The sequence below is a fragment of the Oncorhynchus mykiss genome, chromosome 16, assembly GCF_057628025.1.
Source record: "Oncorhynchus mykiss isolate SJ-2025 chromosome 16, ASM5762802v1, whole genome shotgun sequence".
Taxonomy (NCBI): Eukaryota; Metazoa; Chordata; class Actinopteri; order Salmoniformes; family Salmonidae; genus Oncorhynchus; species Oncorhynchus mykiss.
In genome coordinates, this window is record NC_143037.1 from 65,690,332 (window position 1) to 65,713,298 (window position 22,967).

Genomic DNA, 22,967 nt, shown 5'->3' on the forward strand with positions numbered 1-22,967 from the left:
GAAAATGTATTGATGTTTCGAATCTGACATTCACCCCAATGCCACTAGTCTCGAATAGACTAGGCCTACTCTTTCCAGTCCAGTCGCTATATAATGCAGGACGGCTCTTTCTTCAGAAACTACAAATCCCGTGAAAAGTCATATCTTATTGCAATTTATTTATTTAAATCTTATTTTACCTTTATTTAACTAGGCAAGTCAGTTAAGAACTAATTCTAATTTCCAATGATGGCCTAGGAACAGTGGGTTAACAGGGGCAGAACGACAGATATTTTACCTTGTCAGCTCCGGGATTCGAGGGAAATTATAGGAAATTACCTGAAGGCAAAGCCCATAAACCACTCTAAATATTCAAGTCGATGTGAAGATAGTACAGTGTGGTTGTTGATATTACTATTTTTAGCGAGTTTATATTTTATATCCATAAATCAGCACATAAAATGATCTAGTCAATTTGAAGACCTTCCTAGTGGCACGTAAAAACTACAACTCCCTGCTAGTTCAAACAGGAAGCAGAGTTGTGATGTGGCCAACATGCGATGAAACAGAAATGGATGTGCAAGTATTTTCTCTTAAAACCATCGCTTTGCTGTTTTAAAAGCATTATTTGAAGAATGAAAGGCTCCGCGTATCATCTTGTTATTTGTCTTTTGTTGACGTGGCCAAATTTGTTCACGACAGAACGAGTTGAGAGACAAAAAGCGTTGTTAGATTTGCACGACAGAGACGATGTTGGATTGGAACAGGATCATACAATTATTCCTGATGACAACAAAAAATCCTCGAGAAACGAAGGAAATATAGCTGCTGCCAACCCTCAACAAGACGGCCACGCAGAGCAATCAACCAGGTTTGATTATAGCTTTTTAATGCGTTGCCCTTGACTGCAACTGGTGAAACAGCTGTCGTTATTCGTGAATGACGTTTGTAGAGCTAGGATAGGGGTAGCTGACTAAACTCCACTCCATGGTGATGTAGTTCGAGTTCATCAGACACTTCCTTCACAACGGAGTTTATTCGGCTACGGTCATGTTTGGTAGGCCAAGGTGACCCATTGCATACTCTTGGTAGCCTAGCTAAAATGTAGTCTTGTATGCTTCCTCCTCAAGTCTGGGGATGAGGTTACCTAAAATGTAATGTCAGTAACGATATTCCTTTGCATTGAGACACATTCTTATCACACAGGATAAAAACACACATTGACAAATTACTCTCAAATGACACCCATGTACACAGGCATAAAGCAGGCTGCACTATGCCTGACCAGAGCCAGGTGCACTTCTGTTTTAGCCATAGGATGTCATTTGATAGCCTATTTACCCACGTGTCTCAAAATGATAACTCTTATTCTGTCTCCTTGTTCCAGCCTGTTAAATGACACAGATAACTCCAGTAATGACACCCTCCACGCTACCACTGTGGGTGTCAAGGCAACCCCTAAGCCAACCCCGAAGCCCATCCTGCCAGGTGCTGGGGTCAAGGCCCAGGAGGAGGAACAGTCTAGTGGGATGACTATATTCTTCAGCCTACTGGTCATTGGTCAGTAGTGTCGGTCTTCTGCATATTTTTATTATTATTTTTATTAAAGCGCCTATGGATTTTGAATAAAAAAAATATTTAAAAAAATGTAGAGAGAAGAAAGTACTAAATTGTATTGCCTATATTCCATGTTCATGGCTCTATCCATACCCCATCATTGCAACACTAAAACTCTACCACTCCCTCCGATTAGGGGGATCCCTTCACTACATTTAATCCATAGATTGGCCTTTGGAGGAAGGATTGTTGACATATGTTTGACATTTGTATCTTAAAGCATAATTTAGAAGTAATTAATTGAAGTGGGAGCATAATGCTGTATGGATTAAATTGTGACAATCCATAAAATCATGGTCCTTTTTGTTCTAGTTTCATTCGAATCACCCATTAGTAGTGTTTTGGAGGAAGCAAGGAATGGATGATGGGGAATGATGTGGCAGCACTTCAGACAATCTAAAGAGGACATAAGCCTACATGTTCTGCCTCTTAGGAATTCCAGTCCTCTGCATTAGTATCGATTAGTGCAGCCTCCAGAGTTCGAAGATATATTCTAAATCAGACGACCAGTGTTTCCCAAATGGTGGGTCAGTCAGAGGTTGTGGCTGAATCATTTTGTCAAGGCTTAGGACTGGATCCTAGACTGGTTCTTAGACTAGATATAGCATATTTGTTGTGTTAACTCAGTGGGTCACAAGTACATAAAGGTTTAGTTGCAATGTCGGCCGAGCACAATTAAAAAAAATATCAATATAATTAATTCAACAAAACCAAATACTCTCACGTTGCATCTGCAAAACAATTGTATTGTATATGAGGCTCTGTCAGGAAAGCTAGCCTACACAATGCTTAACACTTCCTTGAGCTGCCAATTCATCTTTGGTGAAAGTCAATCTTTAAGTGAGGTGTTTAAATGGATTGAGTGCTTCCTTATTCCTAAATACTCGTTAGTCTATTGGCTACACTACAGCTTTCAGGAAATGACTCAAGACCCACAATCATTAGTCTAGCTCATTAGTAAAAGGGAAAACCAAAGTGTTTGGTCCACAGATTGATGCAAGTGTTGTACCCTGACAGTTTTCAACTTTTTGTTTTCACAACACACAAATGGAAGCAGTGTTGATCAGCACAATTCAGTATGTGGATTCCCAGCACTTTGGGAGAAAGAGGTTAGACGTTTGATGCTGTGAACAGTCTGACTTGGGAGTCTGGACTTCGGTGGTTGGACACTATTTGGATGTTCAGCTAAGTTGATTATTGCAGATTAGTTTATGTTGGTCTAACCACATGGATTGGTTCCATTTGAAATAAAATAGTGAAATTAACCAAAAATGCATTTAAGTTATTATAGCTTAAATGCATTTTTGGTTTTCTTGAAGTCAAATTGTTTGGATGCTCTCAAATACACACATTTTGTCCATTTTTAACGTGTGATCTTAACTATGTTTCATTCCCACATTAACACTGTCCCATTGTATCGGTTTTCTCAGGTATCTGCATCATATTGGTGCACCTGCTTATTAAGTTCAAACTACATTTTCTACCGGAGAGTGTGGCTGTTGTGTCCTTAGGTAAGTACCACGTGTGATGTGCAATCTGTCGTACTACTTTAGGTTCATACTGTTTGAGCACTCATTGGATTGGACCTGAATCTTTTTTCTTGTCTTACAATTAGTTTTTATTAATTTATTACACCATTATTTCTGTCTCCCAACCCCGGTTGGGCTGTATGTCAGATATCTCCATTTTAGATCTTTGCAAGGGCACGGCATCTGAAACAGAAATAGCCTTGCAGGTTGACAGAGTAGAATAGATGCTTGTGTAAGATATTACACAGAGAACACATCTAGATGGAGAAGATAGTCAACTGTGAGGTCATTTCCCAGATTGAAGTTTTTCTGGAGAGGAAATAGTGTTGCATAATTAAGCAATAAGGCCTGTGGGGGGTTTGGTATATGCCCAATATACCACGGCTATGGGCTGTTCTTATGCACGACACAACGCGGCGTGCCTGGATTCAGCCCTTAGCTGTGGTATATTGGCCATATACCACAAACTCTGAGGTGCCTTATCGCTATTATAAACTGGTTACCAACGTAATTAGAGCAGTAAAAATAAATGTTGTCATACCTGTGGTATGTACTCTGATATACCACGGCTGTCAGCCAGTCAGCATTCAGGGATCGAACCACCCAGTTTATAATGCATGTCGCACACACACCACACACAAACAAACTAACCCCTTTCCCCTGTGCCCAAGGGGACTTCCACAAAGAAATGTTATTAGACAATAGCTTTCTTATTCTTTTAAAGATAATACATTAACATCCACACACTGATGGTCTTTAGGAGTTGGTATTTCCATTTCAAGGAGATGTGGCCTTTTCTTAGCTTTGATAATGTGAGACCTTTAAAACTGTCATGGAGATGAGTGTTTTTTTTAATGTGTTGGTGAACTCTTAATGATATCTTGTGGTTGTCTTTCTCTTCCAGGGATCCTGATGGGAGGCTTCATAAAGATCATTGAGTTTCATGAGCTAGCTAATTGGAAGGTACACTACACACTTTGCTGTAAATGTTTAATTCCTGCTTGTTGAATAGAGTCCCTTAAAAGGGCCTTTTATTCTAGGAGTAGACTGATTAATCATGCACAGAATATGTGAATGTTTGAGATGTTGTCTTGTTTTTACAACTTTCTTAGTGTCTATTGGAGTATGAATCTGTGTCTGCCCCAGGTTCCCAGTACCCGTGTGTCTGCCCCAGGTTCCCAGTACCCGTGTGTCTGCCCCAGGTTCCCAGTACCCGTGTGTCTGCCCCAGGTTCCCAGTACCCGTGTGTCTGCCCCAGGTTCCCAGTACCCGTGTGTCTGCCCCAGGTTCCCAGTACCCGTGTGTCTGCCCCAGGTTCCCAGTACCCGTGCCCCAGGTTCCCAGTACCCGTGCCCCAGGTTCCCAGTACCCGTGCCCCAGGTTCCCAGTACCCGTGCCCCAGGTTCCCAGTACCCGTGCCCCAGGTTCCCAGTACCCGTGCCCCAGGTTCCCAGTACCCGTGCGTCTGCCCCAGGTTCCCAGTACCTGTGCGCCTGCCCCAGGTTCCCAGTACCCGTGTGTCATAAAAAGTGATTCATGCTTCAAGACAGCCCCTCAATTTGTTTAACCCAATCTGGAGCCAACCTAAACCATTCCATGTCTGATATACGCACGGTCTTGTTGTTTACTGTGTGACGGTGACTCAACCTTCAGTATCTGAGAGTTATTTCATGAGTCTCTCACGCTCCTATCTCCTACGCTCCATGAGTCTCTCACGCTCTCTATCTTTTTATTCACCTCTCTTTTCTCTGTCTGCCCTCTCACTCCCTGGCCCCTCTTTTTGCTGTTCCTGCTCATCTCTGTCCCTCTTCTGTCTTTCCTCCTCTTTCCCCATGTGGCTCCTGGTCCTCCAGAGCTGGTACTGGTGGCAGACTTTGCGTGGATTTGATTGCCAGATAGGGGTCTTTGGGATGCCGTTTCTCACTTACTGTAGTTGTGATCCATGCGTACTGGTTCAAATCCCCATATCCACAGTGCTAACCTCACACTGAGCTGTTTCTTTGGCACTACCCCCCCAGGACCATGCTGCTAACTGCCAAGGCCACACTCTACCAACCCCTCAAGCAATGACATCCTGTCTTCCCTGGCTATGCTCTCATCCTTTTCCATTCATCCCTCTATCTCTCTTCTCCAACATGTCTACTTTTCCCTTATGTGCTTCCTTCCTATTATCCTTTCACTCGCTGCCTCCTCTCCCATTTCTACTGCTCCTCCCATTTCTACTGCTCCTCCCATTTCTACTGCTCCTCCCATGTCGTTTCTTCTGCCCGGCAGTCCTTTTTTTACCGCATCCTCCACTCCAACATGTTGTCTCTTCCCTTATGTCCTTTCCTCCTCCACTCCAACATGTTGTCTCTTCCCTTATGTCCTTTCCTCCTCCTCTCCAACGTGTTGTCTCTTCCCTTATGTCCTTTCCTCCTCCACTCCAACGTGTTGTCTCTTCCCTTATGTCCTTTCCTCCTCCCTTATTTACAATGGCGGCCAAACCCGGACAACGCTGAGCCAATTGTGCGCCGCCCTATGGGACTCCCAATCTCGGCCGGATGTGACACAGTCTGGATTCGAACCAGGGACTGTAATGATGCCTCTTGCACCGACATGCACTGCCTTAGACAGCTGCTCCACTCGGTAGGACAAGAACTCTTGACCATCAGATCGGATGTTACCTAGCCCAATTCTGCCTTCTACTTCGACTCATCTGCCCTGGGCTCTCTGCAATTCCAACCCAATTTCTGGGCTACCCAAGAGAAAATGTACATATAGTCACGTAATAATAAGATGGATGACCTCATATCGTGGATTTGCTACCAACGGGACTCTCGGAATTGCAATATTCTTTGTTTTTCAGAAACCGGTGTATCAAGTCTGACACCAACCGGCTCTTGAACAGCTTCTATTCCCAAGCAATACGACTGATAAATAGATAACAAAATGGCTACACAGACTGAGTTTAACTTGTAACTTCATTGACCTTTTATTTCAGTATTTGCGCTGTCTCTATGCACACAGTGCATTTGGAAAGTATTCAGACCCCTTCCCTTTTTCACATTTTGTTGCCTTATTCTAAAATTGATTAAATATTTTCAGTCTACACAATACCCCTTAATGACAAATCGAAAACAGATTTTTAGAAATTTTATTAAATGTATTAAAAATAAATAACAGAAATTCCTTATTTACTTAAGTATTCAGATCCTATGAGACTCATAGCTGCATCCTGTTTCCATTGATCATCCTTGAGATGTTTCTACAACTTGATTTGAGTCCAACTGTGGTAAATTCCATTAATTGGATATGATTTGGAAAGGCACGTACCTGTCTATAAAAGAACCCACAGTTGACAGTGCAAGAACCAAGCCATGAGGTCGGAGGAAGGATTGTGTCGGCACAGGTCTGGGGAAGGGTACCAAAAAATGTCTACAGCATTGAATGTCCACAAGAACACAGTGGCCTCCATTATTCTTAAATGGAGGAAGTTTGGAACCACCAAGACTCTTCCGAGAGCTGGCTTCCCGGCCAAAGTGAGCAATCGGGGGAGAAGGGCCTTGGTCAGGGAGGTGACCAAGAACCCGATGGTCACTCTGACAGAGCACACATCCAAGACAATGCAGGAGTGGCTTTGGAGCAAGTCTCAATGTCCTTGAGAGGCCCAGCCAGAGCCCGGACTTGAACCCGATCTAACATCTCTGGAGAGATCTGTTTAAATATTTGTGCAGCAATGCTCCCCATCCAACGTGACAGATCTTGAGAGGATCTGCAGAGAAGAATGGGAGAAACTCCCCAAATACAGGTGTGCCAAGCTTGTGTCATACCTGAGAAGACTCGAGGCTGTATACGCTGCCAAAAGTGCTTCAACAATGTACAGAGTAAAGGGTCTGAATATTTCCGTTTTTTTATTTATTATAAATTTGCAAATGTTTCTAAAAACCTGGTTTAGCTTTGTCATTATGGGGTATTGTGTGTAGATTGAGATTTTTTAAATGTAATCCATTTTAGAATGAGGCTGTAACGTAACAAAGTGGAAAAAGTCAAGGGGTCTGAATACTTTCCAAAGGCACTGTACATTTTATACTGACTCTGCACACCCACTCGCATACAAGCTGCTTCTACTCTGTTTATCTTATATCCTGTTTTCTCGTCACCTTACCCCCTATACATACCTACCTCCATCACTCCAGTATCCCTGCACATGTAATATGGTATTGGAACTGACTTTTAAAATATTTCCTGTATATAGTATGCTTACTTTGTGTGTGTGTGTCTAATATATATAAAAAACATTTTTTTTTTTTTAGCATTGCTGACAAAAAAAATGCCTTCCTTGCTGAGTTTGCAAGGAAGGCATTTCACTGTACTTGTGCATGTGACATTAAAAATGTGAAACTAAAATTGCATTAGAAGATTTAACTAATTAACTGAACTAGAAACAGTTCCTAATTCTTATCCAGAATATAAAGCGTCAGTCTATCTACTTCCTCTTATGTAGAGTGGTGACACAATGTACCTTAGTAGTCAAGCCTTATGACTAATCAACCTGCTCTATGGTCGGGATTAGATAGACCTGTTTGCGCAGAAATCTGCTTTGCATGTCCAAACTGCCCTGTCAGCACAAAGCAGACAGGTTAGCCTAGTAAAAACAAATTACAACGTCAAAGATCCACCACCAGATTTTACAGTAGGGATGAGCTATTTTCTGCATATGCATTGTTCTTTTGAGGCCAAGCCCTCCTCTGGTGTGCGGTGGGTTTGAGTATATCTCTAATTTCTTGTCATATGACCATTAGCACTGTTTCCAATCCAAGTGCCAATGACGTTTCGCACCGCCTGGAGTTTATGTTCAGATGACAGGAAAAAGAGCTGTTTGGCAGAAAATACCTCATCCCTACTGTAAAATATGGTGGTGGATCTTTATGGGGCTGTTTTGCTTCCACTGGGCCTGGGTTCCTTGTTAAGGTCAATGGCATCATGAAATTTACCAAGTACCAGGACATTTTTATCCCAAAACCTGGTTGCCTCTGCCAGGAGGCTGAAACTTGGCCTCAAGTTATCTTCCAGCAAGATAATAACCCTAAGCACACGTCAAAATCCACAAAGAAATAGTTAATTAACCACAAAATCAACATTTTGCGATCTCCATCTCCGGACTTGAACCCTATTGAAAACCTGTGGTTTGAAGAGGGCAGTCCATAAGTACAGATGAAGATTATCAAGGATCTGGAAAGATTCTGTATGGTTGAATGGTCTAATATCCCTCCCAAAGTTTTCTCCAATCTCATAAAACATGATAGAAACTCTGTATCGTTATCCTCACAAGGGGAGGGTTCTGGAGTATTGAAAACAGGGGATCCTACTTCTTAGTTTCTCTCTGAGTGATTTGTATTATAATTTGTATTTGATTTTTTTAGCAAGCAATATAGCTCAGTATTTGTATCATTTATTTTAAACTTCTGTGCCCCACTGGATATGGTATTCAGGTTGACTATGCATAACAATAATATGATTGTACACACTTAGTTACACCTGAATCACTTACTGTCACGCATGTTGATATTCATAGTCGGCATCGATATAGTGGGCCGATTTACAATCCCCACACACAACGTAATGCAACAGCACATGACGCCTACTCCTGATCCAGGAGCCCAGACAATTTAGCTGAGAGCCAACAATGATTTCATTATATCCCGTTAACCTTACGTAGCAGGTGTACAAGAAACGCCTGAGCGGAATCCCCACATCCGGTTTTCAGGGGAAACGGAAGCTTGGTTGAAGATGCTGTATCCCTGGAAAACCGGATGTTTCCCCCCCGCATAAATGATGAGAAAGAGGTCACAGGTCAGGGTACAGTGTGAGTCAGATAAAGTACCATAAATCTGAGTATGTACGTTATGTATGCATGAGTAGGTTTATAGACGTGTGTGCCCCTGAGGGGCTTATCATGTGCGTCATGGTGGTGCTAGGCTAGGTCAAACTCAGTCTTGTGCCTCTAAGGGGAGCCTCACTATGATTCATTAGTGTGTGTGTGTGTGTGTGAAGCTCTCTTGAAGTTGAAGTGAAAGATGTGTTTTGACAAATCGAGGTCTGTTGCTAACTTATGTAGGCCCTCTTTCCTGTCTCATCTCTCCTTCTATTTTCATTTTCTCTCATCCTTTCCACTCCTCGCTCCCACTGACTGCAGTCACCTGAATTCTTTTGTTGCAAAAAATCATTGCTAAAGATGAAACGAGGTTGTTAACCACCATGTCTCCTGATAGGAAGAGGAGATGTTTCGTCCCAACATGTTCTTCCTGCTGCTTCTGCCGCCCATCATCTTCGAATCAGGATACTCTCTACATAAGGTTTGTGTGTACTTGCGTACGTGTGTGTTTCTGTGTGTTTACGAGCGTGTGTTTACGTGTGTTTCCTCTTGGTGTATTGGGATATTTGGTGCTCATCTTTCCACCTCCATGTGTTCTGGTTGCCAGGGTAACTTCTTCCAGAACATTGGTTCCATCACACTGTTTGCTGTCATTGGGACAGCCATCTCTGCCTTCATCGTAGGTGGAGGGATCTACTTCCTAGGACAGGTGAGGCTTCTAGAACTCTATAGGGTTGTGGAGTCCCCCACCATTCCTGGGACAGGTGAGGCTTCTGGAACTCTCTAGGGTTGTTGGGTCCCCTGCAATTCCTGGGACCGATGGGCTTCTAGAACTCTCTATTTCCCCATTCCACATCTGTTTTAGCTAATCCACCACCAGGGCTTTACTGATGAGTAGTTAGTTTAGTTAGTTGTCTAGTTTTGGACTTTAATGTAGAATGTCTTGGAAATCACTGTTATAGAATGGCTTGGGGACCCCGGAGACCGGCTTGGAAATCGCTGTTCAAGAATTAAATTGATTTGCAATGAATTGATTTGTGTAAAAAGAAAACACACACACATTCAAGATGTACAATGTATTCCCAGAGGAGATGGCACTTAAAAGTATGAATTAGAACACATGTTTCCAAAGGTGTCCTCAATAGTAACATGGTTTTGGTAACATTTTTCATATGTTACCAAACATTTCACTGGCATTGACACAAGTGCGATTGCATTGTCAGTCTAGGAATATGTGTGAGAAACTGACAAACCTTTTACAAAACAACCACGAAACAGTAGGGCATGTGAGCAATCACTTGAGACATGAAGTCCTCAGTGTTGCAAACTGTTGTGCAATGCTGCAACACTGAAAAAATCCCACAAAATGGTTTCTATTGTAAATGTGTGATGTGTCCTGTCTTTCTCACAGGCTGATGTGATCTACAAGATGAGTATGACTGACAGGTGAGGAGATCAGCATGACTGACTGGTGGGGAGATCAGCATGACTGACTGGTGGGGAGATCAGCATGACTGACTGGTGGGGAGATCAGCATGACTGACTGGTGGGGAGATCAGCATGACTGACTGGTGGGGAGATCAGCATGACTGACTGGTGGGGAGATCAGCATGACTGACTGGTGGGGAGATCAGCATGACTGACTGACAAACAGGTGGGGAGTTTACCTGTGTAGCTACTAGGGTTGGGTGTTATCCTGATTTTATAGTTTCATACCATATATCTATCTATCTATCTATCTATCTCACTGCTCAAAAAATAAAGGGAACACTTAAACAACTCAATGTAACTCCAAGTCAATCACACTTCTGTGAAATCAAACTGTCCACTTAGGAAGCAACACTGATTGACAATACATTTCACATGCTGTTGTGCAAATGGAATAGACAACAGGTGGAAATTATAGGCATTTAGCAAGACACCCCCAATAAAGGAGTGGTTCTGCAGGTGGTGACCACAGACCACTTCTCAGTTCCTATGCTTCCTGGCTGATGTTTTGGTCACTTTTGAATGCTGGCGGTGCTTTCACTCGTGTGGTAGCATGAGACGGAGTCTACAACCCACACAAGTGGCTCAGGTAGTGCAGATCATCCAGGATGGCACATCAATGCGAGCTGTAGCAAGAAGGTTTGCTGTGTCTGTCAGCGTAGTGTCCAGAGCATGGAGGCGCTACCAGGAGACAGGCCAGTACATCAGGAGACGTGGAGGAGGCCGTAGGAGGGCAACAACCCAGCAGCAGGACCGCTACCTCCGTCTTTGTGCAACGAGGAGCAGGAGGAGCACTGCCAGAGCCCTGCAAAATGACCTCCAGCAGGCCACAAATGTGCATGTGTCTGCTCAAACGGTCAGAAACAGACTCCATGAGGGTGGTATGAGGGCCCGACGTCCACAGGTGGGGGTTGTGCTTACAGCCCAACACCGTGCAGGACGTTTGGCATTTGCCAGAGAACACCATATATATATATATATATATATATATATATATATATATATATATACACGCACACACACACACGCACACACACACAGAGAAAAGAGTCGGCCCGAGAATTGAGCCCTGTGGCACCCCCATAGAGAATGCCAGAAGTCCAGACAACAGGCACGATATGACACACTGAACTCTGTCTGAGAAGTAGTTGGTGAAACAGGCGAAGCAGACATTTTGAGAAGCCTGGGCTGAGCATATGGATTGAGCATATTTCCAAAGGAGGGCGTCAGCTTTAGAATGAGGAAGTGGTGTGTTTGAAGGTTCACCCAATGTCTCTGTAGTCACATGCTGTGGAGTGTGTGTATTTTCAGTAGTCAGTCTGTTTTCGTGAGTCACTCTCTGCCTTTCTATCTATATGTTTTCACTGACTGTGTTATCTACCCTTTTCCTACTGTTTTTAACCATGATTTAAACAGCCTGTAAAATAATTGCAAGTCCAAAGCTTTGTCCAACAAATTCTTGTCCCTCTCCCTCCTAAAGCTTTGCTTTTGGTTCTCTGATCTCGGCTGTGGACCCCGTAGCAACCATCGCCATCTTCAATGCCCTCAACGTGGACCCTGTCCTCAACATGCTGGTGTTTGGAGAGAGCATCCTCAACGATGCTGTCTCTATCGTACTCACCAAGTACGTACTCCTCCTCCTCACCCCCTCTTTCCTCTTCCTCCTCATACTGTTTTATCAAGGCACTAGATTTTATCAAGGCACTAGATTTTATCAAGGCACTAGATTTTATCAAGGCACTAGATTTTATCAAGGCACTACATGTACATCTTCTGGTGAACGCCAGTATAATGTGTGTATTTCTTAGTCCGTGCACTCGCCCTTTGTCCCTTTGTTGTAATTCTAAATGTCAGTTGAGCTACCATGCCTTGGAGTTGGTACCCCCCTTTTGCGGCTATAACAGCCTCTTCTGTTCTGGGAAGGATTTACACTAGATGTTGGAACATTATTGCAGGGACTTGCTTCTATTCAGCCACTAAAGCATTAGTGAGGTCGGCCACTGATATTGGGTGATTAGGCCTGACTCGCAGCCAGCGTTCAAATTCGTCCCAAAAGTGTGCGATGGGTTTGAGGTCAGGGCTCTGTGCAGGCCAGTCAGGTTTTTCCACACCGATCTCAACAAACCATTTCTGTATGGACTTTGCTTTGTGCACTGGGGCATTGTCATGCTGAAACAGGAAAGGGCCCTCCCCAAACTGTTGCCACTAAGTTGGAAACACAGAATAATCTAGAATGTCATGGAATGCTGTAGTGTTAAGTTGTCTCTTTACTGGAACTAAGGGGCCTAGCCCGAACCATGAAAAACAGCCTTTCCTCCACCAAGCTTTACAGTTGGCACTATGGATTGGGGCAGGTAGCTTTCTCCTGGCATCCGCCAAACCCAGATTCCTCTATCGGACTGCCAGATATTGAGGTGTGAATCATCACTCCAGAGAAAGCGTTTCCACTCCTACAGAGTCCCATGGCAGCAAGCTTTACACCAGCTAACGCTTTTCATTGCGCATGGTGATCTGAGGCTTGTGTGAGGCTGCTCGGCCATGGAAACCCATTTCATGAAGGTCCCGAAGAACATTTTGTGTGCTGACGTTGCTTCCGAAGGTAGTTATGCTTCAGCCCTCAGTGGTCCCGTTCTGTTAGCTTTTGTGGCCTACAACTTTGCGGCTGAGCAGCTGTTGCTCCTAGATATTCCACTTCACAATAACATTGCTTACAGTTGACCAGGGCAGCTCTAGCAGGGCAGAAATTTGACGAACTGACTTATTGGAAAGCTGGCTTCCTATGACGGTGCCATGTTGAAAGTCACTGAGCTCTTCAGTAAGGCTATTCTACTGACAATCTCTCTCTGTCATGGTGCTCTCGCGTGTTGCCTCGCCTGTATACATTAAATGAACCCATGCACAGTTGGCCACTGATAGCGGGTGTTACCCACTTATGGGAACACCTTCCTAGAGCGCAGCAGACCACGCCTTGACTTGGGAGGACGATGACATCACGGATTAACATCAGATGAACTCCTTGAATGCCCTACTGCTTGACGTTTGCAGTTCAATGTGCACTTTGCACTGTTTCTTTAGAGTTAAATCTGATCAAGCCTGAACTGTGCGATGTAGTAGGGAGTTGTAGTTTCCAACAGGCCAATATTCTATGTAGTTTAGTGTAGAAAATGTGGTAATTGACTACAATGACCAACTTTGTATGGTCTTTGCTTCTTTCATGCCTACTACACTAGGTTGTAGCTTCGGGTGTTGCAGACACTGAGAGTGATGAGACATAAGAGGGATAGAGAGCAGTTGCTACTGTATCTCTACCTGAAAATGCATGATCTAAGAGTGAGTGATAGTTGGTATCCAGCAGTCATAAAAATATGCCTTATTTACTTTGAAGAACTACAAAATAGTGATTTTGTCATACAGTGTAGGCAGCAGCTCTGTAGAGATGAGATGACTTGGAATTAAATAATAAAGTCATCAAATAAAACAAATGAAATAAAAACCTGAAATATTTTGGTAAGGTAATGTCAATAAGTGATAAGCAGTAATGGGCTGTCACTACCATCATGGGCCTTGTATTCAGTTTTTAAATTCTGTGTTACAACGTTCAACCCATATAATGCGGAGTGTATTTCATGTAAAAATAAATAAATAAAATCTATGTATTTTTTAATGATGGAACTAAAACCGAACCGACCTCCAAAAGCACTAATCACTCAGTACTACAGGTTAGTTTTAGAGTTCTCAGAGAATGACCTTGTTTGAATTCATACATCAGATCTACTGTGTTCCTTGTGTCATCTTTGACTGGCTAGGTCACAGGAAAATACTTGTCACGTCTCCGATGTGTACAGAGCAATCTGATAACCCTGTGTTGGGAGAACAGGTTCTCACACAGACGGGCAGGAAGACACACATACTTGTGCACATTGTAGATTGAGAGAAGGTTAAACATTTTGTTTTGGTGATGCAACGTGACTGCCCTCTTGGGTGACATCATATTAGTGCATGAATGAATGAATGAAATGTTTTATTTTCGTGTCAAATCGCCAATTGGCAACCCATCCCTTATGGTATTTAATTGACACATAAGCAAACATTAAAACAATTCACTATGGTAATTAAATAAAAACAATTCTGCCGGTGTTATCTGCATTGCGAATCGCATATGGAGTGAAAAAAAAACTGCAAAATAAAAATCATATACACTTGCAGCCTGAGTCTTTTAGGTCAAATGGGTTACGTATTCCCTCCCCAAGGTAATCTATTATAATGTATTATATTTCCCAAGTAATTATTGACTAACTAAACCAAATGAAACGCTCTATACCTAACATCACCTTGATGTATTCTTTTCCCTCTTTATGTCATTGTGTCGTTCAGTACGGCCGAGGGCTTTGCCCGGGATGATAACTCCATGGTAACGGGCTGGGAGACATTCCTCCAGGCGTTGGGATACTTCCTCAAGATGTTCTTCGGTTCCGCTGCCCTCGGAACCCTCACCGGACTCATATCTGCCATTGTATCTTCTCTGTGTGTGATTGAGTGTTTTGTGTAGTATGTTGATAATATTCCCATTTAACATATTCATACACCTTGTAAACACGAGCCTGTTACTGTTTTACCCTTGACCCCTGTGCCAGTTCCTGAAACACTTTGACCTGAGGAAGACTCCGTCTTTAGAGTTTGGCATGATGATCATCTTTGCCTACCTGCCCTACGGCCTGGCAGAGGGCATTAAACTCTCTGGTGAGTCCTCTCATGTCAATGTAATATCAAGCACACAATGGAATGTCATGAATCTTTCTATGCATTTGCTACCTTCTCGTTCACCCCTCTATCTCTCTGTGCAGGTATCATGTCTATCCTGTTTTCGGGGATCGTGATGTCACACTACACCCATCACAACCTGTCTCCTGTCACTCAGATCCTAATGCAGCAGACCCTCCGCTCGGTGGCCTTCATGTGTGGTTAGCACTTGTCTTTCTGCCTCACAAGTCCTTTCCCCCATATCCTGTTGTAAAAAACAATGACTTGTGTTATTTATTTTTAACCAGGTAAGACCCATTGAGGTTAAACTATTTTTCGAGGGCAGCCTGGCAAGAAGGCAAAACAGGGAAATAGCAGCGTGTACATAAAATATTACAAATACGAAATACACACACAAGACAGTGTCACAAGTTTGTTTTCTTCTCCACAGAGACTTGTGTGTTTGCTTTCCTGGGTCTCTCCATCTTCAGCTTCCCTCACAAGTTTGAGCTTTCCTTCGTCATCTGGTGTATCGTAAGTACTCCCAGCCTGTAGTGACCAGGTATAGCCTAGCATTACTACCAACCTGTAGTGACCAGGTATAGCCTAGCATTACTACCAACCTGTAGTGACCAGGTATAGCCTAGCATTACTACCAACCTGTAGTGACCAGGCATTACTACCAACCTGTAGTGACCAGGCATTACTACCAACCTGTAGTGACCAGGTATAGCCTAGCATTACTACCAACCTGTAGTGACCAGGCATTACTACCAACCTGTAGTGACCAGGTATAGCCTAGCATTACTACCAACCTGTAGTGACCAGGCATTACTACCAACCTGTAGTGACCAGGCATTACTACCAACCTGTAGTGACCAGGCATTACTACCAACCTGTAGTGACCAGGCATTACTACCAACCTGTAGTGACCAGGCATTACTACCAACCTGTAGTGACCAGGTATAGCTAGCAATGTTCCCACACAGAGAAACACAAAATGTAACTTTTCCCCGTTAACACTATCAACGTTTCCCTTTACTGTGGGAATTGTGATCGAATCAACACAATATTAGCCACTTTCAATGCAACATACCGAAACTGACTATGCAATACTTAGTGTGCAAAAATAACTATGCAAGAGATATTGTTGTTGACAGAACTCATCAGAGTAGGATTTTATTGCATTGACAGGCACACCTCAGGCCCGGTGCGCCATAACCAATCAGAGCTGCAGTAGGCCTATATGCAAATTCACCGTTGCCATATATGTTTCTGTGCCATTCACTTTGAACTAGACTGTTTTTTTACAGCATGAGCGGTCGTGAGTAGATGCGCTTGTTTTGAGATCCAAGCGAGAGCCTCATGTTGGGACATGTGAACATATGTACATTTGTTCATATCCTTTGCTCGTTAGTGGGTTATTAACCCAGTTATGGGTAATTTGTTGTCAGCAATGGGGGAGTTATTGCTTCCTACAAGAGCACAAAACGTGTGCATTTCTAGACCTCTTTGAAAAGTGACTTAGGTAAAAAAGCTTTTTTTTGTCTTAAAGGGGCAGTGTTATATTTTGAGAGGCTTGAATAAGCTAAGTAGCCAATGGTCAGAGGGTAGCATAATGATTCTCTGTAATAATGGTATGGGAATAATGATGTATTTTATTTTGTAAAGTGGTTTCTTGCATCAAACACAACATTTTCAGTCACCTGCTTGTCTGAAGGTTAACGGGTTAATGTCAAGCCCTGCATTTAAGTCTCATGGAGTGTAGGCCTACATTGAACTGCACAAATTGGCTGCTACTGTAGGCTGAACAGCTATTTCCATGTTAAAATGTTATGGGATGCATTTTCTGTTGTTTTTGATGGTAGGCCACTCTGGTAGACCTACATTATGATCAAATGGCTACAGAAGCCTACTTGGCCACTGTTAAAATAAATTTAAAGCGGGTACAGCCTCAGTGTTCACAGTAAACACACAACAGAATTTTCACAACATTCAAGTTTGCACTCAGCAGACCTGAAATTCGCTCAGTGATGAGGGAACATTTCCACCTAGTGTTAGCATTCTATACTACAACGGGTTGAGCCGAGATGTGGACATAAGGGTAGGGTTGGGGTTTAACCAGGATGAGGACATGAGGTTAGGGGTTTAACCAGGATGTGGACATGAAGCTAGGGTTGAACCAGGATGTGGACATGAAGCTAGGGGTCGAGGTTAGGGGTTTAACCAGGATGTGGACATGAAGCTAGGGTTGAACCAGGATGTGGACATGAAGCTAGGGTTGATCCAGGATGAGGACATGAAGCTAGGGGTAGAGGTTAGGGGTTTAACCAGGATGTGGACATGAAGCTAGGGTTGAACCAGGATGTGGACATGAAGCTAGGGTTGATCCAGGATGAGGACATGAAGCTAGGGGTAGAGGTTAGGGTTTTAACCAGGATGAGGACATGAAGCTAGGGGTAGAGGTTAGGGGTTTAACCAGGATGTGGACATTAAGCTAGGGGTAGAGGTTAGGGTTTTAACCAGGATGAGGACATGAAGCTAGGGTTGATCCAGGATGTGGACATGAAGCTAGGGTTGATCCAGGATGAGGACATGAAGCTAGGGTTGATCCAGGATGTGGACATGAAGCTAGGGTTGATCCAGGATGTGGACATGAAGCTAGGGTTGATCCAGGATGAGGACATGAAACTAGGGTTGATCCAGGATGAGGACATGAAACGTGGGTTGATCCAGGATGAGGACATGAAGCTAGGGGTAGAGGTTTGGGTTTTAACCAGGATGAGGACATGAAGCTAGGGTTGATCCAGGATGTGGACATGAAGCTAGGGTTGATCCAGGATGAGGACATGAAGCTAGGGGTAGAGGTTAGGGTTTTAACCAGGATGAGGACATGAAGCTAGGGTTGATCCAGGATGTGGACATGAAGCTAGGGTTGATCCAGGATGTGGACATGAAGCTAGGGTTGATCCAGGATGAGGACATGAAACTTGGGTTGATCCAGGATGAGGACATGAAACTAGGGGTAGAGGTTAGGGGTTTAACCAGGATGTGGGGTAGACGGTAGGGTGAGGGGCAAAGGTTACTGTTTGTGCTGAGCTTTGTATTCTACCTCTTTCCAGGTGTTGGTATTAGTAGGTCGGGCCGTGAACATTTTCCCTCTCTCCTACCTGCTCAACTTCTTCAGAGATCACAAGATCACGCCCAAGATGATGTTCATCATGTGGTTTAGTGGTAAGTAGAGCATTTCTTCACTACTCTAATACACCTCCCTCGGTTTGGCTCTACTGTCCCTCCCTCCCCTTGTCTCGCTCCATCCCTCACTCCTTTCCTCTGTTAGGTCTGAGAGGTGCCATCCCCTATGCCCTGAGCCTTCATCTTGGTCTAGAGCCAATAGAGAAGCGCCAGTTGATTGGCACCACCACCATCATCATTGTCCTCTTCACCATCCTCCTCCTCGGCAGTGGGACCATGCCCCTCATTCGCATCATGGACAACGAGGAGAGCCAATCCCGACGCAAGAGCAAGAAGGACATCAACCTCAGCAAGACTGAGAAAATGGTAAAAAAAAAGATCCTGGCAGTGATTTACCCTAGTTCATGTAGACATACACAAGTAGACAGATGTTAATGAACACACCAGCAATCTCTTTCTGGTAAAGAGGTATCTTGTGGTGTTGCCTCTGTATTACTTTCTTTCTAATTATAAACCCAACAATACAGTAATCAGTACCAATGTATTACTAAAAATAACATAAGGTAAAACAAAAACACAAATAAGAACAGGAGAAAGTAAGAAGCTATCTACAGGGTCAGTTCCAGTATCATATTTACAATGTGCAGGGATACTGGAGTGGTAGAGGTAGATACTGTTGTACATATAGTGTATGTGGACACACCTTCAAATTAGTGGCGTCGGCTATTTCAGCCACACCCGTGTATAAAACCGAGCACTCAGCCGTACAACCTCCAAAGACAAACATTGGCAGTTGAATCGCCTTACTGAAGAGCCCAGTGATTTTCAACGTGACACAGTCAGTGGATGCCACCTTTCCAACAAGTCAGTTTGAAAAATTTCTGCCCTGCTTGAGCTGCCCCGGTCAACTGTAAGTGCTGTTATTGTGAAGTGGAAACATCTAGGAGCAACAACGGCTCAGCAACGAACTGGTAGGCCACACAAGCTGACAGAACGGGACTGCAGAGTGTTGAAGCGCATAAAAATTCTGTCCTTGGTTGCAACACTCACTACCGAGTTCCAAACTGCCTCTGGAAGCAACGTCAGCACAAGAACTGTTCGTCGGGAGCATCATGAAATGGATTTCCATGTCTGAGCAGCCACACACAAGCCTAAGATCACCGTGCGCAATGCAAAGCTTCATCTGGATTGGTGTAAAGCTCGCTGCCATTAGACTGTAGGAATGGAAACGCTTTCTCTGGAGTGATGACTCGCACTTCACCATCTGGCAGTCCGATAGAGGAGTCTAGGTTTGGCGAATGCCAGGAGAACGCTACCTGCCTGACTGCATAGTGCCAACTGTAAAGTTTGGTGGAGGAGGAATAATGTTCTGGTGCTATTTTTCATGGTTTGGGCTAGGCCTCTTAGTTCCAGTGAAAGGAAATCGTAACACTACAGCATACAATGACATTACAGACGATTCTGTGTTTCCAACTTTGTGGCAACAGTTTGGGGAAGGCCCTTTCCTGTTTCAGCATGATGTGTTGGAGCGTGAGTGTGTAGAGTCCTGTCATTTCAGTGTTCTGGTGTTGCCTCTCCTCTCATATGGCGTCAGTCACTTCCTGTTGTCTGTGTTGTGGTGCTGCCTCTTAATATGGCGTCAGTCCCTTCCTGTTGTCTGTGTTGTGGTGCTGCCTCTTAATATGGCGTCAGTCCCTTCCTGTTGTCTGTGTTGTGGTGCTGCCTCTTAATATGGCGTCAGTCCCTTCCTGTTGTCTGTGTTGTGGTGCTGCCTCTTATTATGGCCTCAGTCCCTTCCTGTTGTCTGTGTTGTGGTGCTGCCTCTTAATATGGCGTCAGTCCCTTCCTGTTGTCTGTGTTGTGGTGCTGCCGCTTAATATGGCGTCAGTCCCTTCCTGTTGTCTGTGTTGTGGTGCTGCCTCTTAATATGGCCTCAGTCCATTCCTGTTGTCTGTGTTGTGGTGCTGCCTCTTAATATGGCCTCAGTCCCTTCCTGTTGTCTGTGTTGTGGTGCTGCCTCTTATTATGGCCTCAGTCCCTTCCTGTTGTCTGTGTTGTGGTGCTGCCTCTTAATATGGCGTCAGTCCCTTCCTGTTGTCTGTGTTGTGGTGCTGCCTCTTAATATGGCGTCAGTCCCTTCCTGTTGTCTGTGTTGTGGTGCTGCCTCTTAATATGGCGTCAGTCCCTTCCTGTTGTCTGTGTTCTGGTGCTGCCTCTTAATATGGCGTCAGTCCCTTCCTGTTGTCTGTGTTGTGGTGCTGCCTCTTAATATGGCGTCAGTCCCTTCCTGTTGTCTGTGTTGTGGTGCTGCCTCTTAATATGGCGTCAGTCCCTTCCTGTTGTCTGTGTTGTGGTGCTGCCTCTTAATATGGCGTCAGTCCCTTCCTGTTGTCTGTGTTGTGGTGCTGCCTCTTAATATGGCGTCAGTCCCTTCCTGTTGTCTGTGTTGTGGTGCTGCCTCTTAATATGGCGTCAGTCCATTCCTGTTGTCTGTGTTGTGGTGCTGCCTCTTAATATGGCCTCAGTCCCTTCCTGTTGTCTCAGTGAGAGGAACACTTCAAAGTCCTTACTCACGCAAGCATCAGTCACAGACCAGAGGACGATTTCGTCAGCCTTTCTTCTTCCCTCAATCTCTTTCTCACTAGTTCATTCATCCATCTGCTTTCCCCCTCTTTCTTGTCCCCCCCTCCCTCCCTTCTCTTCCCTCCCCCTGTCCCACAGGGTAATGCCTTAGAGTTGGAGCACCTGTCTGAGTTGACAGAGGAGGAGTATGAGGCTCAGATCTTCCAGAGACGGGACCTGAAGGGCTTCATGTGGCTGGACGCTAAATACCTCAACCCATTCTTCACACGACGACTCACACAGGAGGTAACGGCCATTTCAACAGCAAGTGTGTGAGACATGTAATCCCACCTTGGTTTTAGCTGTGCCACTCTCCCTGACACCATGTTGTATTGGTGTATACACGTGCATGCACACGTTCATATTGGATTCATAAGCACCCAGTCATATTAGTTTGAAAGATGCCTATATCTCCCTTGACTTTCTCAGATGTATTCTGTTGCTGTGAGTTTGAGTTTGTTTTCTCTGTGTGTGTTCCAGGACCTCCTGCATGGTCGGATCCAGATGAAAACTCTGACCAATAAGTGGTACGAGGAGGTCCGACAGGGCCCATCTGGTTCTGAGGACGTTGAAGACGAGAATGAGCTACTCTGAACCCAACACACACGCTCCTGAGTGTTGGTGAATGGGCAGGAAGATGAACAGAGCGTGTGTCCTGGATTCAGAGCGTATGAAAGGACAGGAGACTGCAGAGAGGAACGCTTGTGGAGGAAAACCACTCGTTTCTGTTTCTTCCTTGCATGTGTCACCTGTGTGTTCTTGACCACTAATGACTAGTTCCATTCTCTGTGGACGACACCACTCTGCAGACCCCCCTCCCTCTTCACACCACTACCACTCCTCTACACTGGAGCACACTATTTGATTTGAGCCAATCCAAAATGCAGTGTCTGTGATGTCTGACAAACCGGGTGAAACTGGGAACTGGCGATCACACATGAATTTGCCATTATACCATGTAATGATACTGAAATTGTTTTGACAATGAGGCTTTTCCATATGCCAACATGTTCCTCCTCAGCTCTACACAGTAACTACAGATAAGGTACATGGAACATTGAGTCGTGGCTAAAGGATAGTGGACAAATTCTGGCCCTTGTGTGTCTATGTAGTTACATTTACTTTTTTCCAAGAAAACCATGTAACTGCATTTTATTTGAGAGGTTTTGAGGACTAGGGATAGAAAAGCAGGTTGAAAGGAACTCCTGTGAAGAGAGTAGCCTCTAGCAAAGCAATATTGGAGTTACTGTTTAGTTCACCTTTCAATGTGCTTTTACATATGCTGATAACTGATGTTCTGGTAACACAATTTGAATGTTTGCTTTATAAACTACTTATAAGCATTATTGCAAGATTTTATTTTTTTTGTATTATAGCAGGTAATATTATAACAATATGTAGTTCTGATTATTGAATTATAATTGTGATAGTAGTTAAAAACAGTTTATAAGCAGGATCTTTAATAAGGTGATATCAGAGTATTTTTTTCTTCTTCATGTGAATCACTTTATGATGGAGGCAAGGCACCAATGAATGTCTGGGTGGCGGGGGGGGTTGAGGTCTTGTTGAGTTTATATTTCATTTTATTTGTTGCTGGGATGAAGGCTTTTCTGTAAACTCGTGTTACACTGGGCATTGCTGAATAACACGATGGTGATAATGTGGTATTTTTTATTTGAAAGAAATTGGCTTGGAGTTATACATAATACAAACATGGCTTGTCATGTGATTCATTATTGGCTTTAGTTATTCCTCACGCCTATCCAACCCTCTCAGATCAACGTGAAGTGCCTAGCAATAGGGGGGGTCGATTTGGAGTCTGGTAGTAATGTATAATGCAGGTTTGTTCAAAGATGTTTAATGTTCAAAGATACATCACTTTCTGAAAGTTAACATGATACATTTGACTTTGATCGTACACACACACACACACGCTCGCT

General features: G+C 43.9%; 1 protein-coding gene across 2 annotated transcripts; it reads left to right on the forward strand.

The window, feature by feature from the left end:
- Positions 1-470: 470 nt before the first annotated feature.
- slc9a8 (solute carrier family 9 member 8) lies at positions 471-22,756 on the forward strand. Of its 2 annotated transcripts, XM_021566906.3 has the most exons (16): positions 471-850; positions 1,367-1,539; positions 3,027-3,107; positions 4,030-4,088; positions 9,380-9,463; positions 9,590-9,691; positions 10,394-10,428; positions 11,951-12,094; positions 14,845-14,983; positions 15,105-15,210; positions 15,315-15,431; positions 15,662-15,744; positions 18,333-18,444; positions 18,551-18,771; positions 21,127-21,273; positions 21,508-22,756. In XM_021566906.3, the coding sequence occupies exons 1-16, from the start codon at positions 615-617 to the stop codon at positions 21,619-21,621; spliced, it is 1,953 nt and encodes a 650-aa protein (XP_021422581.3). In that variant the 5' UTR covers positions 471-614; the 3' UTR covers positions 21,622-22,756. The 2 variants fall into 2 exon arrangements, with proteins under 2 accessions (XP_021422581.3, XP_090059884.1); XM_090203758.1 differs by lacking the exons at positions 14,845-14,983; positions 15,105-15,210; positions 15,315-15,431; ... (3 more) ...; positions 21,127-21,273; positions 21,508-22,756 and adding an exon at positions 12,197-14,719 and having other exon boundaries at positions 11,951-12,142.
- Positions 22,757-22,967: the final 211 nt, after the last annotated feature.